Source organism: Engraulis encrasicolus, unplaced genomic scaffold (assembly GCF_034702125.1).
Source record: "Engraulis encrasicolus isolate BLACKSEA-1 unplaced genomic scaffold, IST_EnEncr_1.0 scaffold_762_np1212, whole genome shotgun sequence".
Taxonomy (NCBI): domain Eukaryota; kingdom Metazoa; phylum Chordata; class Actinopteri; order Clupeiformes; family Engraulidae; genus Engraulis; species Engraulis encrasicolus.
The window spans coordinates 2,501-18,062 of record NW_026946096.1 but is presented as its reverse complement, the minus strand read 5'-3'; the positions used below and the strand labels follow the sequence as shown (position 1 = coordinate 18,062).

The following is a 15,562-nucleotide window of genomic DNA, read 5'->3' as shown; positions in this document are numbered from 1 at the left end:
ATACAGACGCACAGACACACGCACTCACAACACACACAGGTAACTAGACCTGCGCAGTGCGCAGCGAGGAGGCTGGCGTCCCCAAGAAATGGGCCAGAAAATAAAAATAATTAAACCAAACACAAACAGGACGAGCAGGTGGAGCCAGTCGGAACCGGCGCAGAGTGTGACGGCAACAAAACAGCAACCTCCGAGGAGTGTAGCTAGCAATCCCCCTGTAAGTTAACAAACAGGTACCCATTACTCACTAGCCTAGAGGTAATCGGTGACAGCGACAATCAAGAGGAAGAAATGAATACTTACAGCGTCAGAGAGGCACGCTAACCTGATCATAGATCCGTGGTTCGGAACAATCGCAATTTGGACCACACACTGAGGAAAGTGAGGGTGGATTTAGTGACTAAGGTCATCGTTACCATCGGAGCAACAACATCAACGTAGCATAGGCCAGCTTACCATCCACTGACTGCAGTCAGGTACCCAGGGGCCAACCACTGTGGCCACTCCAAGCCAGCGTAAGCACCACGAATCAGGCCTGCCACAGGGCACAGATGATGGGCAACACACTGGTGCAGTATAGGCAGCGCGCAGTGAACACCAGTCACAGCAGAGTGCAGTTCCACGCAAGAATGGCTAAAAGTGGAATGCAGTCACATAATCAGGTCCGTAATTCAGACAATACGGCGATCGGACACATCATGAAGTATGAATGTTAAATGCCTACCTGAAGGTACCAAATCTACCGGATAATGATCACGGCTAGCAGCAGCTCACACGCCAGCCGGCGTCCTTTGCCGGCAAAACAACAGCGGGGCGGAAAGAGACCCACGTCACGTCCAAAAACTACATTTATCAACATAAAAGTCCTGCCAGTAATGGGCCAGCCAATCACAGACAAAGGACCAAAATCCGTCAGATTGAGGGGTGTAGACCAATCTGTCACATTTACCCCCACCTTTTGTGTCGGCGCCTCGACGACAAACCGATTCAAATCATGGGTTCCCCACTGCAAGGAATCCCAGGGAACTAACCAACCTAGACAGGCCTTAGTGTGGCTAAAAGAGAGGGGAAAACGCCAGTGGGCCCAACCTCTGGTACAGAGGGGACCCAGTTGCAATGACGCATGACGACCCGGCAGTCCAACTGCCGCTATCCAACTAAAGGAGACCCAGCGGTCCAACTACCACCATCCAAATGACGCAAGGCCAACTGACCCCGCCTCTGGTACAGAGGGGACCCAGTGACAAAGCAAGAGATGGGGACCTGGCAGTCTAACCGCCGCTATCCAAATAGTACAATATCAATGGACCCAGCCTCTGGTACAGAGGGGACCCAGTTGCAATGACGCATGACGACCCGGCAGTCCAACTGCCGCTATCCAACTAAAGGAGACCCAGCGGTCCAACTACCACCATCCAAATGACGCAAGGCCAACTGACCCAGCCTCTGGTACAGAGGGGACCCAGTGACAAAGCAAGAGATGGGGACCTGGCAGTCTAACCGCCGCTATCCAAATAGTACAATATCAATGGACCCAGCCTCTGGTACAGAGGGGACCCAGTTGCAATGACGCATGACGACCCGGCAGTCCAACTGCCGCTATCCAACCAAAGGAGACCCGGCAGCCTAACTGCCGCTATCCACAACACATGACCAGTGAATCCAGCCTCTGGTACAGAGGGGACCCAGTAACAGTAAGACAAGGAGACCCGGCAGCCTAGCTGCCGCTATTACACAATGACACGCCTGTGGACCCAGCCTCTGGTACAGAGGGGAACCAGTGAGCGTAAAACGTGGAGACCCGGCAGTACAACTGCCGCTATCCAATCCAATGCTATATACAATGCCCCCCCAACCCCGCCGTGCTAGCCGGCCAAAGGTGCTCGCCGCTATCCCATAACCAAGCAATCAAGTCTCGCAGTTGCTGCATTTCCTCCTCCGTCTCAACGATGCCACCGATACCAAAAAACAATCCCCTACCTGAGGGCAGACTCGAATGGCTAATGGGAAGTTGCTGCCTTGTTGCCAACCCTACCCCCGGAACCGCACCGGCCCACGCTCCTCGCTCCTGATGAAAGAGAAACAAACAGTCAAATTAACAGCAACACCACTTAATGCACACAACATACTTGCAAAACTCTGCCTTAAGAGTGCTATCCTGCCGACTACGCCAGTTGTAACAGTGGCACGTTTACAGTTAGTTAAATTCAACTCAGCTCTTGCACGACTACGCCACCTAGGGTGGGGGAAGAAACCTAGGAGTGAAATTACCCCCCAAATTAGTAAACCAGGACACAGGTTCGGAGCACTCTTAGGCAGGAGTTTATTCTCTTTTCACAAATACAATAGTAATACAGATCAATAAAATATACATGCAGGTCATTGAAGTCAGGTAAGTTCAAATGTACAACGTACAGTGGTGATGCATAGGGGACAATTGGTAATACATTACGGAATACAACATGGATGAATGGTATAAGACAATATTGCACTGATCCCTATTAGACGCCCACTAGCGGGCCGTTATGTGGAGCAATATGGCCAATGGCCACACACAAACACACACCACGCATACACACGCACGGCACCTGTGCGAGAGAGGAAGGGAGGCTACACTCACTCGTACGAACCGCCCCAATACGGGGGAGACAGGGCAATGGTATCACTCTTAAAGGGGGGGAAAAGCTAGGCTTAGGCTAACCAATAGCAGCACGGTTGAAAAGGGATAGTTAAAGACTAGGGAAAAGGCCACACAAAATAAACACACACAATAAAGATAGTACTCACACAAAATAAAAGAAAACACACGTCTACTACTACTACACGCAGCAAAATAGTAATAGTCACCCAAGTGCACACAGCAATGGAAAAGTGAGGGAATCCACCACCCGAAGACCGGCGCACTATGGCAACTCCATACCTATCCAGGGAGGAGAGAAGAGAGAGACACTCAATAGCGAGAATGACACATACTAATGTATTACACAATTTGCATACACAGTGATGACTAGATGCAACTTAACTTTTGTATAGCAAGAGAGAGGGGAGAACTACACCGCTGTAGGTTGACTGAAGGGGGTGTACACTTGCCTCCGGTGCCGTGCCTAGATGACAATCACACACGCATACAGACGCACAGACACACACGCACTCACAACACACACAGGTAACTAGACCTGCGCAGTGCGCAGCGAGGAGGCTGGCGTCCCCAAGAAATGGGCCAGAAAATAAAAATAATTAAACCAAACACAAACAGGACGAGCAGGTGGAGCCAGTCGGAACCGGCGCAGAGTGTGACGGCAACAAAACAGCAACCTCCGAGGAGTGTAGCTAGCAATCCCCCTGTAAGTTAACAAACAGGTACCCATTACTCACTAGCCTAGAGGTAATCGGTGACAGCGACAATCAAGAGGAAGAAATGAATACTTACAGCGTCAGAGAGGCACGCTAACCTGATCATAGATCCGTGGTTCGGAACAATCGCAATTTGGACCACACACTGAGGAAAGTGAGGGTAGATTTAGTGACTAAGGTCATCGTTACCATCGGAGCAACAACATCAACGTAGCATAGGCCAGCTTACCATCCACTGACTGCAGTCAGGTACCCAGGGGCCAACCACTGTGGCCACTCCAAGCCAGCGTAAGCACCACGAATCAGGCCTGCCACAGGGCACAGATGATGGGCAACACACTGGTGCAGTATAGGCAGCGCGCAGTGAACACCAGCTCACAGCAGAGTGCGGTTCCACGCAAGAATGGCTAAAAGTGGAATGCAGTCACATAATCAGGTCCGTAATTCAGACAATACGGCGATCGGACACATCATGAAGTATGAATGTTAAATGCCTACCTGAAGGTACCAAATCTACCGGATAATGATCACGGTTAGCAGCAGCTCACACGCCAGCCGGCGTCCTTTGCCGGCAAAACAACAGCGGGGCGGAAAGAGACCCACGTCACGTCCAAAAACTACATTTATCAACATAAAAGTCCTGCCAGTAATGGGCCAGCCAATCACAGACAAAGGACCAAAATCCGTCAGATTGAGGGGTGTAGACCAATCTGTCACACTTGTGTTTTCCAATTTATCCTAGTACCACGCATTGCGTATTCAGTATAGATTCTGTATAGATTTTTGATTTTTTTTTTAGTTTGTTTCTATACATATAAGCTATCTAGGCCTACAGCATAAAATATAGCTTTTGCTTGCTTCTGCCAACCAGAGAGTTCACACAGTCTTTTTGTCTGAGGCAATCTGAGAGAGTCTTTCACTGTATCCCACATAGGCCTATAGATTGTTATATGTGGGAGAATGTGTATACATGTACAGCACAAAGTTTTTTGTTTGCTAACCAGAGAGTTCGTACACTCCTGTCCGAGAAAATCTGAGAGAGAGAGAGAGAGAGCGAGAGAGCGAGAGAGCGAGCGAGCCTGCCTCTGCTCATCCATAATGTATTTTGAACAGGATACTGTACCTGCCTGCTTCTTGCCTTCTGTTGCCACCAGCAGCACACCCCTGCCAGGCAGAGGACAATCACTTATTGTGTTTCACCTCATGAATAATGAGGAGCGCTTTGTAGAAACCCAACGTCCTAATATACGCATTTATTGGCCATTCATTGTGCATTAACACTTACTATACTTCAGCTGTTGTTTGTTGTGGTGTAGCCACCATTGCCTTATACTACAGTATTTCTCATTTATGAATATTTTATAAACATACAGACACACATCTGTCTGGATGTCTGTTGGATATGTGTCTATGTGTTTGTCTGTATGTCATTATTATGCTGTGTGCTAGCACGGCTGTCTCAGTCAGCCAGCCAAAACAAATATTTGGTGATGTGTTTATCAATTAATTATTGATGGGCTATAGTGTGACCACAAACAAAAGTGTTAATTCTACACAAGAGTTAACAATAACATACCTAGAACTTGTGCATTTTTTGCACACCTCACATTGTGGGTGCGTAGGAAATGACCCAGTAGGTCACTGATCAGGAGATGTACTGTACGTACGTACGTACGCCTATAAAAGCTCCTGCACACTGGGCATTTCACAGCACCTGATTTATTCGATCCTCCTAGTACACAGTAGAAAATACAGTGTTAAATCAACATGTAGTGAGTACTCTGGGACCAAGAGGGGACTCTGAGAACTCTAGAAGATCTTAAATCAACTAAAGTGTTAAATTAACACAATTTTGTTGTTATGTATACCTTTATTGGTGTATCTGATGAAGGTCTAGAGCTGAAATTTTACTGTGAAATGGCACATGGATGTAATGATGTCCCTACTAAGGAGTTGACAAATGTAAAAAAAATATATGACAAATATAAGTCTGCCAAATAATGATACCAATCAAGTGAAACATCCACAAAAAAACAACATGCCGTTTCTTTCATTTGCTATGGTTTGATTCCTGCACACCTCTTTCATAGACCATAAATGAAGAGTGGTTTGATTTTTGCACGCCTCTGTGACAGGCTCTGCGTGAGAAATCAGCCATGGGGCCGTCTCAGAAAAAGCCTCTGAGGAGAACCAGAAGCCACAGCCAGAGCCTCAATCTGGACACCTCCTTCAAACAGCACCCGACACGAGGCAAAGATGTGGAGGTGTGTGGGGTGGGTGCGACAGGGTGGGATGTCCAGGATTATAGAGCTGAGCAGACAAATACAGAATGTCCTCATTTACAACATCGTTTGGTTTGATGTACAGTAGGCTACATTAGCAGGAGAAACAAGCATGTCATTGTACACATTTACAATACCAGTGTCAATATGCGTAACTCTGAAAGAATTGAAATTAATTCAGCCTCAGACAACATTTGGTCCCATTCCGAGATAAGTCTCTTACGGCCTGTGTCAGTTAATTCTACCCAATATTACTGCATGCAGATATTAAGAGATAATATAGCTAATATAAGTAATATATATGTTATTTACACATTAGTAGTATAGTGTATAAGTAATGTATATTGTATTATATATAGTAACATGTATTGTCATATTTCATGCATGCTTACAGTGAGAAATACAATACATAGTAGCAACATTGTAATGTCTTTACTATGTTAGGGCTGACAGTTTGGGACCCCTTTAGATTTGGTGGGGCACCAGGTAGTTTTCCAGTCTGCCTAATGGTAAAACCACTTATGCTCCATATTCAAGACACCTAAAAGGGTACCAAAAAAGATCCCTCTTTATATCATATTGAAACTTATAGACTGTAAAAAAAAAAATGGACTTAATACATTAATTCAGTTTCAGATAACATTTGGTCCCACTCCATAGTTCTCTTACGGTCAGTGTAAAACGGTCAGTTAATTCTACCCAATATTACTGCATGCAGATATTAAGAGATAATATAGCTAATATAAGTAATATAACTATAATCAATGTTTTACTAATTCAAGAGAGTTAAATGAGCCATTCCTTTACTTTTTATATGTATTGTCATATTTCATGCATGTTTACAATGGGAAATACAATAGGCCTATATTGTAGCAACCATTGTAATGTATTTACTATGTCAGGGCTGACAATTTGGTGGGGCACCAGGTAGTTTCCCAGTCATTCTAATGGTAAAACCACCTCAAGACACCTAAAAGGGTACCAAAAAAGATCCCTCTTTATATCATATTGAAACTTATAGACTGTAAAAAGATGGACTTGTAAAAATGTGCCAGTGCGACAAGATTAGGCACACAGTAGTATTTCCAGTTCCATCCTGTGTGTAAAGATAAAACAGCATGGGATATTCTTCCAGTCATTTCCACTGTAGCCTCTTAACATAGTCGTCAGCGGTTTAAATGACATTTGAAAAAAAAACCCTCTTTAACTCTCATGGGGTCAAGCATTGGCAAAGACAACATTAGAGAGATGGGAGAAGCCTCTTAAAAATTAAGTCTCTTGAAAGCCTCTTATAAATTAAATTATGTCCAGTGAAGTGAAGTTAGCTCGACCCCATAGTTTCCGCTCCTTGAGAAAGTTTGAACTGATTACTCAAACGCGTAGAAAAAAAAGCACAACCATACGAACTGTATAAACAAACTGACCCCCATATTATTTATTCTCAAGACCTTGACTTTGACTCTGACAGCAGTGTGTTTCTTTTTCCTGGAATGCAGACCCAGTCGCTGACGGGAAGAGGGGAGATGTTTTCCCAACCTCTGTACCTCCACCCCTTGCCCCTGGACCCCTCCTCGGGTAGCAGGGGGTATCTCCTCCTCCATGCTCCTCCTCCTCCCCTGGTGCTCAAGGATCAGGCTCTGAAGGCAAGATGAAATTACATTGCAGTGCACTTGAGTCTCCTCCGCAGGGGACTAGCACAGGACAGAGTGGGAGAGAAGTGGGACATATGTGTGCATACGTACATACATACATACATACATACATACATACATACATACATACATACAGTACATACAGTACATACATACATACATACGTACATACGTACATACATACATACATACATACCGGGGGGGGGGGGGGGGGGGGGGGGGGGGGGGGGGGGGGGGGGTGGGGGGGGGGGGGGGGGTGGAGGAATCTGGCCCGCGGCTTAATTTTTTTGGCCCTCAAGATCATTTCAAATGTCAGATGTATTACAATTTTAGATGTGTTACAGTTGGCCCACACACAGTCATGAACAGTCATAGGTAAGCGGTTAGGTTGTGTCGGACTTGTAGCCTAAATGTTTCTGGTTCCATTCCCGACCAGTCAGGTTGGTGGGCAGAGTAATCAACCAGTGCTCTCCCCCATCCTCCTCCATGACTGAGGTACGCTGAGTGATTTTGCACACTGCTCCCTAGGGGCGCCATTGAGGGCTGCCCCCTTGCATGGGTGAGGCATAAATGTGAGGCAGTGTGCAGTGTTCACTTGTGTGCTGTGGAGTGCTGTGTCACAATGACAATGGAGTTTCCCAATGGGCTTTCGCTTCACACACCATTACAGGAATATAGCATTTTTAGACGTGGAACATGAAATTTGGTGTGTCACAGGAATACGAGTGGGCCCAGATGAAACTTTCTCACACTCGTATGCAACAGAATGCGTGTATGTGCAGCCAGATTTGAACTATGATGGGAATCTATTTGTGACATTTAAATATAAGCATTATTAACCCATTTTTTAAAATAAATGTTGAGTTTCGAATGTGACTTCGTTGCAGATTTTGATTTTGGCCCTCAGTCAATTTGAGTTTGACACCTCTGGCCTACACAGCATGAACGTGGCCTAAGGATAAACTTATACAGTACACCTACACCTGTGCAAAATAGAGGGAGTTCATTTTTTGGTGGTGTGGGATATCAATTCCCACGCACTGAATTATAATGAGGCCAGTACTAGTTCCTCAGAGCAATCTTATGAAAGAATTATGAAAGAATCATTTTTTCTTTTCAGTGTTTTAAAGAACTGTGGAGGCAACAGTTCTCAAAAGAGCAATATAACAACCCTCACCCCTCGAAAAGTTAATACATTATTTACCATACATGAATAGGGACTTACTGTTATCAGTTTGTGCAATTACATTAACCGTTAACCTGTGGTTTCGGGCAGCTGTGGTGTAATGGTTAAGGAGTTGGACAGGGTTGCTGGTTCACAGGGTTACAGGTTCAAATCCTTCAGCGAGGCACCTACAGTAACCCCATATTGCTCCAGGGACTGTAACCAAGTCACTTTGAATTTCAAAAAGCGTCATCTAAGTGTAGTGTAGTGTAATGTAATGGCTTTCGTGTTTTTTTTGCCAAGTCTACTCTCTCTGCTCCCCCCCTGCAGTACCCCCACAACCCCTTTAGGGGTCCCGACCCTCAGATTGAGAACCGCTGGTATAGTATATTATGATCCCAGGCCCTGAAGGGACATTTATAATGTGCACAAGCTTTTCACTGTCCGTAATGCTTCAACACAGGGTTTCCACTTCAATACTTTAAAGAACAACTTAAGGGCCTTTACATTTTTAGAGTGTGCGGCTCACATTTCCCACCCATTGAACCACTTCCACTGACGGTTAATTAGAAAGTGCAGCTTTAATGACTTATTGTACTCTGTAGCCTTTAGATGTAGTTAAAAGAAAGTCTTGCCGTATTGATTGGCTTGGGCAAATCTACAAATCAATGCTTCTTCTGCCATGAATAGTATAGAATAATATTCTGCTTATTGTCATGCGTACAAATGACCTTCTGCCGGCCAGTGAATTCCTATATGCTCTATCTCAGCTGAGTCTACAGTGTAAGTCATCCTTCATTAATAAATTATGACTTATTAGATTTTCTAGGCCTACCGGACGAGCCTGGTCTTGCCATGTACCCTTGAGTAGGGAATTTATCATTTAGCGGAAATGTATGGATGGCCATAAGGCCAGGCTTCTTTCAGAACAGACTGGACCGGAGGTCTGTGTCTTTCTATAGCTTTTTGTGTTGTCAGAGCTGGCCTTGGACTACATACTGACCCAGGCATTTTTAGCAAAGACCGGCCCCTCACCCCACCCCCAACACTATAATTAAAATGGGCTCAGTGACAGTCCGCTGGGCCACCCCATCTAAATTGTGGGCCAGTCTCCAAGGGAACAAACGAACAAACAATACAAGCATTGGCCCCTGATGACTGTCAGCCTACCTGGAACATGCCCTGTTTGCCAGATTACCAGCCCAGCCCTTGTCAAGACCCTGGCAAACAGATAGGATATCATAAGAAAAGAGAGATGGGCAAGGAACAGAAGGTCTGGGAAATGACCCAATCCAGACCCGAACAGTGGGTCCCCATGGACACGAGCCCCAAGTGGCATGGGTGTATATCAGTGTGCTGCACCACAGCAACCCACAGATGCCTGTGAATCTCTGGTTATATATTACATTACATTACACTTGGCTGACACTGTCCCTGGAGCAATGTGGGACTAGATACACCTCAGCCATGGGGAGAGACATTGAGTGGAAGGGTGGGATTCAAACCTACAACCCTTTAATCTAAAGCCCATCGCCTTATCCCCACTAGGCCACGGCTGCCCACAATAGTTTCCTCACAGTTCACACAGTGGTGTCTTATTCACAGGCAAGCCTGGTGGCTCAATAGGGTGTCTAGGTCTACTAAACCAGACGTATTCCTCTGTAGTTGAGTTGGATCCTCTGTTGAGGACCCTCATAACCCCCATTATGTTCATCTCAAGGGGTTATCCTCTAATAACGAATTCAAAATTGAATTTGTTGTTCCATCCTCACAGTTATGTCTGTGCCTTATCCACAGGTCAGCCTGGCTATTTAATAGGGTATCTAATACTAGCCTAGCACTGTAAACTAGCGCCACCCACTCTCATATTTATTCTGGTTCATCAGGCTATTAGTCCTACCAGACCAGATCTCTGTTTCTCTGTAGTTGAGTTTTTGAACCGCTGTTGTTCTGTCCTCACAGTCGTGTCTGTGTCTTTATACGTTTATATCCACAGGCGAGCCGGACGAGCCTGCTATCTCAGGCCAGCCACCAGGAGCATCAGTACCTGCCATCCATCACGGGGGGAGGGAAGCTGGCCAGGGGCTCGCTGAGTCAGTCCTGCCCTTATTTGTCCAACCGACGCGGCTCCAACGCTTCCTCCACCGCGCAAAGGACCACCAACAATGTGACGGTTTGTGTGTCGTGTGTCGTGTGCTGTGTGAGTGTATCGTACATGCTACGTAATGGTTTATGTTAAATCCTCCTCAACAGGGTGATTATGTTATTTAATGTAAATAGACAGCAGTGTGACAGAGTGCAGACCTCTGCAAAGGCATGAAATGCATGTAAAGATAGCTGTGAAATAGCACACTCAAACAACCAATGCAAGCAAAAACAAATCAATAATCTAGCTCTCGCCTGAAGAATGTGGTTCCGAGTTAAGCCAAGAATCACATATCTAGCAAGAGCCAGGTTCAGCGAAATGCCTTTTCTTTTGGATTTTTGAAGGTGCTTGTTACACAAAATGAAAAGTTTCACCTGGAACTGATTAGAATTGTTAGAGGTCTTCAGTTGGACAACTGAAGATTTAGTTACTTGTTTCCAACTCTTTATTTGAACCATTTGTGTTTGATTGTGATTACTGGGTGGAAATGCTTTTTAAAATGAAAATGTACAGATTTGTGCCATGGCTTTTAGAAGGTTTTTCATCAGAACTCTTTAATTAAATAATTTAACATAAAAACATTGAAACAGTAAAATACAATAGTTCCAGCATAATAAAATGCTCCATGTTTCTGTCCCTGCTACATCAACCCATTAAGACATAATGGGTCTTAAAAGAAATGTTAAGAATTATCAACACAGTAGGCGGTAAATGCATGCCTCAGCCTTAAAGATTGCACAGATGTCGCAGCCTAGCTTAATGGGTTATTAGGTACAGCACAACAACTTATATAACAAAATGTAACAATAAGTAGGCCTACCTTAGGCTTAGTTAGGTACTATGTAGCATAAATACAAAATATTACATGTTGCAAATTATCAAAATTATTAGCAATACCAAAAACTGAAGGATATAGGACATTGCTTCCAGCTCCAACCCCTAATTTTGTTTGTTTAACTGTCTGTCTCTGCTGTTAGATCTCAAACAGGCCAAAGAAGGAGGCCCAGAAGGCTGACGTCACTGTGACCATGGTCTACACAGGCCAAGGCCTGAGGAAGAAAACCCAAGATGAGGTGAAAGTGATGCAGCAAATATGCGGGGGACAGAACCACTGTGTATACAAGGGACTGCTCCAGCCAGAAGGTGACATTGCATGACATTCATTTAATACAGTGGTGGGGAACTTTTTTGATTTGAGGGGCCACTTCAAATTTTAGTGAGTCCTTCATGAGAGTCGTCATCTTCAGGACGAACTGTCGAAACTTGTCAGGTAAAAGATAAAACTTTTACATGTCTGAAACACAAGGAGGACCTACTTAGCAAAGGAGGAATATTCTGGTATGCAAACCAGATATCTATAACATAGAAGTAGAAGTACTGTAATTACAACACTAGTGGTATGATATTAAAAGGTTGCAAATATGTAGTAATATACTGCTAGTGTTGCAATGACTCTGATGCAAACCATATTACAAACATATCATACCGCTCTACATGAAGGCTATGTGTATGTGTATGTATGTATACATGTAAACATGTTACACCTGAAGTGTTTAGAAACAGGAGACATGTTTACACTTGTTTACAATGATATACATTCCTCTTCAAACTCTTGGATGAACTGGCTTGAAAGTAAATGTGAAAGTGTTGCCATGTATACATTCTGCATGTGCTCCCTCATACAGGTTTATGTACAGTAGGCCAGTGGTGCTCAAACTGTGGTACGTGTACCACTGGTGGTACTTGAGACATCTCTGGTGGTACTTGGAAGAATTAATTTTTTGTGCATTGATTTGAAGGCTGATCAAGTTGTTGCAGTTGAAAATGTCTCTTTGGTCTCACATTTTGTAATATTGAATTGTATGAATCTGAAAACATAATGCAGAATAATACTAGGCAAGCAAGAAATTTAAAAACAAACTTGCACTGAATGTGACCGTAGCTCTTGATGCCATTATGAACCTCTCCTGTATTGACTGGCAAAAGTGAATATGGAAGGCATTTACTGCGATATTCTAATGTTGGTTGTCAAGGTGGTACTCGGAGAGCTCAATATTTTCTCAGGTGGTACTTCACACAAAAAGTTTGAGAACCACTGCAGTAGGCTATTTCAGTAGCCTCTTTTTAAATTAGATGGGCCCGCCAGTGGGCCCGTTCGGTCATTTCTGAAAAGACTCACTCGAGTGAAACAGCACAACACAGCAGACAGTGCAAATTTACATTTATGCCTTTACCGTGCAAGTGGATAACCCAACAGGCACCAAGAAGGGAGCAGTGTGTGGGGGGGGGGGGGTACTGTAACATGATTATGGAACCTCAATCATGGAGAAGGATGGGGAGCACTGGTCAATCACTCCCGCCAACCCTCCATCCCCCATTTCATTATAGCACTGTTCATCTTCCTTCTTTCCTCCTCCTCCTCTTTCCTGCTGTCTTGCATCACATAGACAGATATAGGCCTATAGCTAGATTGACATAGACCTGTGTTTCTTATTGTGGTGTAATACTGTGGATGGTTTTATTTTAAAAGCAAGAGAACATGGGCGGGGGGGTGTTGGGGGGGGGGGGGGGGGGGTGTTCCAGTCCCTCACACTCAGTCTGAGTCTGGTCAATGCATGTCAGACACAGCCGTGTAGCCTCTGTATTACTCGCCTGTTAATAAAAGGGATAACCTGACATGGTGCCAGAAATGGGTGACAGCACTTACCTTTTATTAAAAGAAATAACCTGACACCTATCTTCCTCTTACTCCTCCTCCTCCTCCTCCTCTTCCTCCTTCCCCTTGTTGTCTTGCATCCCATACCTTGAGCAATTCCAGTTTAAATCCCAGATGTGCAAGGGGCGATGCAGATTGGGATGAAAAATATGAGTATCAATATGGATATACAGCATACTGTACATTGATATGTTCTTGTTGTTTACCATCTCATTGTTCTTATATTCTTCCCCCCACCTCCTCCTCCTCCTCCACCTCCACCACGCTCTCNTTGTTGTCTTGCATCCCATTCGTAGAGTATCCAGTTTAAATCCCATCGGCACATAGGTTTCACTTTCAGCGCTACCTGCTACTGCGTGAACAGCATTATGGCGGGCAGGGAAGCCGACAAGGGGGGACAAAGTGGTCAGCTGTCCCGGGCCCAGGGAGATGGGGGGGCCCATAATTGGGCCCTCATTACATTGAATGTATTGGGTGGGGGGCCCTTTCAGATGACTTTGTCCTGGGCCCAGCCAAAGCTGTCAGCGGCCCTGATGGGTTGAACTACAACCCCAGATCCCTAACTACTTGACCCATGACTACCCCTGGATAGATACACATTGACATGTATCTAGTATATCGATATCTATCTAGTGCATCTATATTTAGTATATTAAAAGATAAATATTGCATAATTATACTCAAGATAGTCATAGGACTTTTCGGTGCTGTTGTTGTCTACTGCTTACACTTGTTGTCTACTGCTTACCTCCTCCTCCTCCTCCTCCTCCTCCTCCTCCTCCTCCTCCACCACCACCATCTCCTTGTTGTCTACCATTCGTAGCACAATTCCAGCTTTAATCCCCATCGCCACATATAGACGGTGGGCTAGATTTCGTAGCTCCTTTAGAAAATGAGTTTCGTTCTCACTCTCGAGTGGCAACATTTTCTAATATGACCTCCTGACAATATGTAAAGCAATATTCTGGCTGTTGCCACGCTGAAAAGTTGCACGTTGATCTTAAAAAATAACGAAAATAAAAAAGACTGGGGGTGACGTCACATAATGCACAGTCAATGGGAAGTCTCCGCCCCTCAAAGTTGAAAAGGGAATATTTATCCGCATATCGGGCTTTTTTCATAGGCAGATAATTCACCTAATCATTGAAACAACATAGGCATTTCATTCCTGACCATTTTCCTGTTACTGGAAAAAATAACACAGCTTGCATTTCTTTACTGACACGTTGTTTTTTGGCGAATTAATCTACCCCCGTCACCTCATTGCTCTATTGCTTTGAGGGAACAGACCTGTCATCTTTTTGACATTTATCTCTCGTTGCCCAATGATGGTCAGACAGTCAAACACTAACAGCGAAAAAGAGCACTCCTGAAAGTTTGAGAAAAATATATTTTTTTGCATGTACACAACAAGTGAGCCCACTTACCCCCCAACTTGTCACTTTTTGCCATGAAATCTGACGGTTCCGGGTAGCATGCACGCGCTAGCTGTATTCTGCCTCGTTGACTTTGCATTGACGTGACGTCACTCGGTCGGGTAGTTTTTGTTGTCATTTTTATAAATCAATGTGCAAGTTTTGAGGATGGCAACAGCCAAAATATTGATTAATGGGTTGTCAGGGGGTTATATAAGCAAAAATAAAGTTGCCACTCGTTAACACCAACGAACTGACAAGATATGAGACTGGGCCCACCACCTAATAGGTTTCAGCTTCATCACTACCTGCTACGTGAACGACGATGGTGGGACTACAACCCCAACTCCATAGGCTAACCACTTGACACATTCAAGGACATAAACTTCATTCAGCACTGTAAGAAAGATCACAGATATGAATCCAATCTGTGAAAAGGACATGTGCCAAATCTTTTTAGTTTTTTTACAGCTATCTAAAAACTAGAAATTGTTGTGATTCTGCCCTCTGCCTTGGAGTACAATACTAACTGCCATACAGACAATCACAACAGGGCTGCCAATAAAGGGTTCCATCTCAACTGTCACTTTCTCTCAACATTCTATTCTTAATGAGCACCTGCACTACAATTCTAGAAGTCTATTGTTCAACTCTTCAATGCAATGTCATATTGTCTTGCTGGAATGCTTAGTACCACTGGACACATTGACATAAATACATGTATCTATGTATTTTTGTATTAGTAGATATTAGATGTTTATAGACAAGAAAGTAATAGGACTTTTCTTCCTGTGCTGCTGTTGTCCACTACAATATGCTTACACTTGTTCTT

General features: G+C 44.4%; 1 protein-coding gene and 1 long non-coding RNA gene across 2 annotated transcripts in view; one reads left to right on the top strand and one right to left on the bottom strand.

Annotated features, from left to right (window-relative positions):
- Positions 1-318: 318 nt before the first annotated feature.
- LOC134444824 (uncharacterized) lies at positions 319-1,568 on the bottom strand. The gene is made up of 3 exons (XR_010034115.1): positions 725-1,568; positions 457-633; positions 319-372 (listed from the first exon to the last, which is right to left on the bottom strand). It is a non-coding gene; the product is annotated as an uncharacterized LOC134444824 (long non-coding RNA).
- A 10,059-nt stretch (positions 1,569-11,627) lies between these two features.
- Positions 11,628-15,562, top strand: part of LOC134444825 (glutamate-rich protein 3) — a gene marked incomplete at its 3' end in the record, with an annotated part of 4,213 nt that continues 278 nt past the window's right edge. Inside the window, exon 1 of the mRNA XM_063194014.1 lies at positions 11,628-11,742. Coding sequence (XP_063050084.1) covers positions 11,628-11,742 — 115 coding nt within the window. The remainder of the gene's footprint in view (positions 11,743-15,562) is intronic.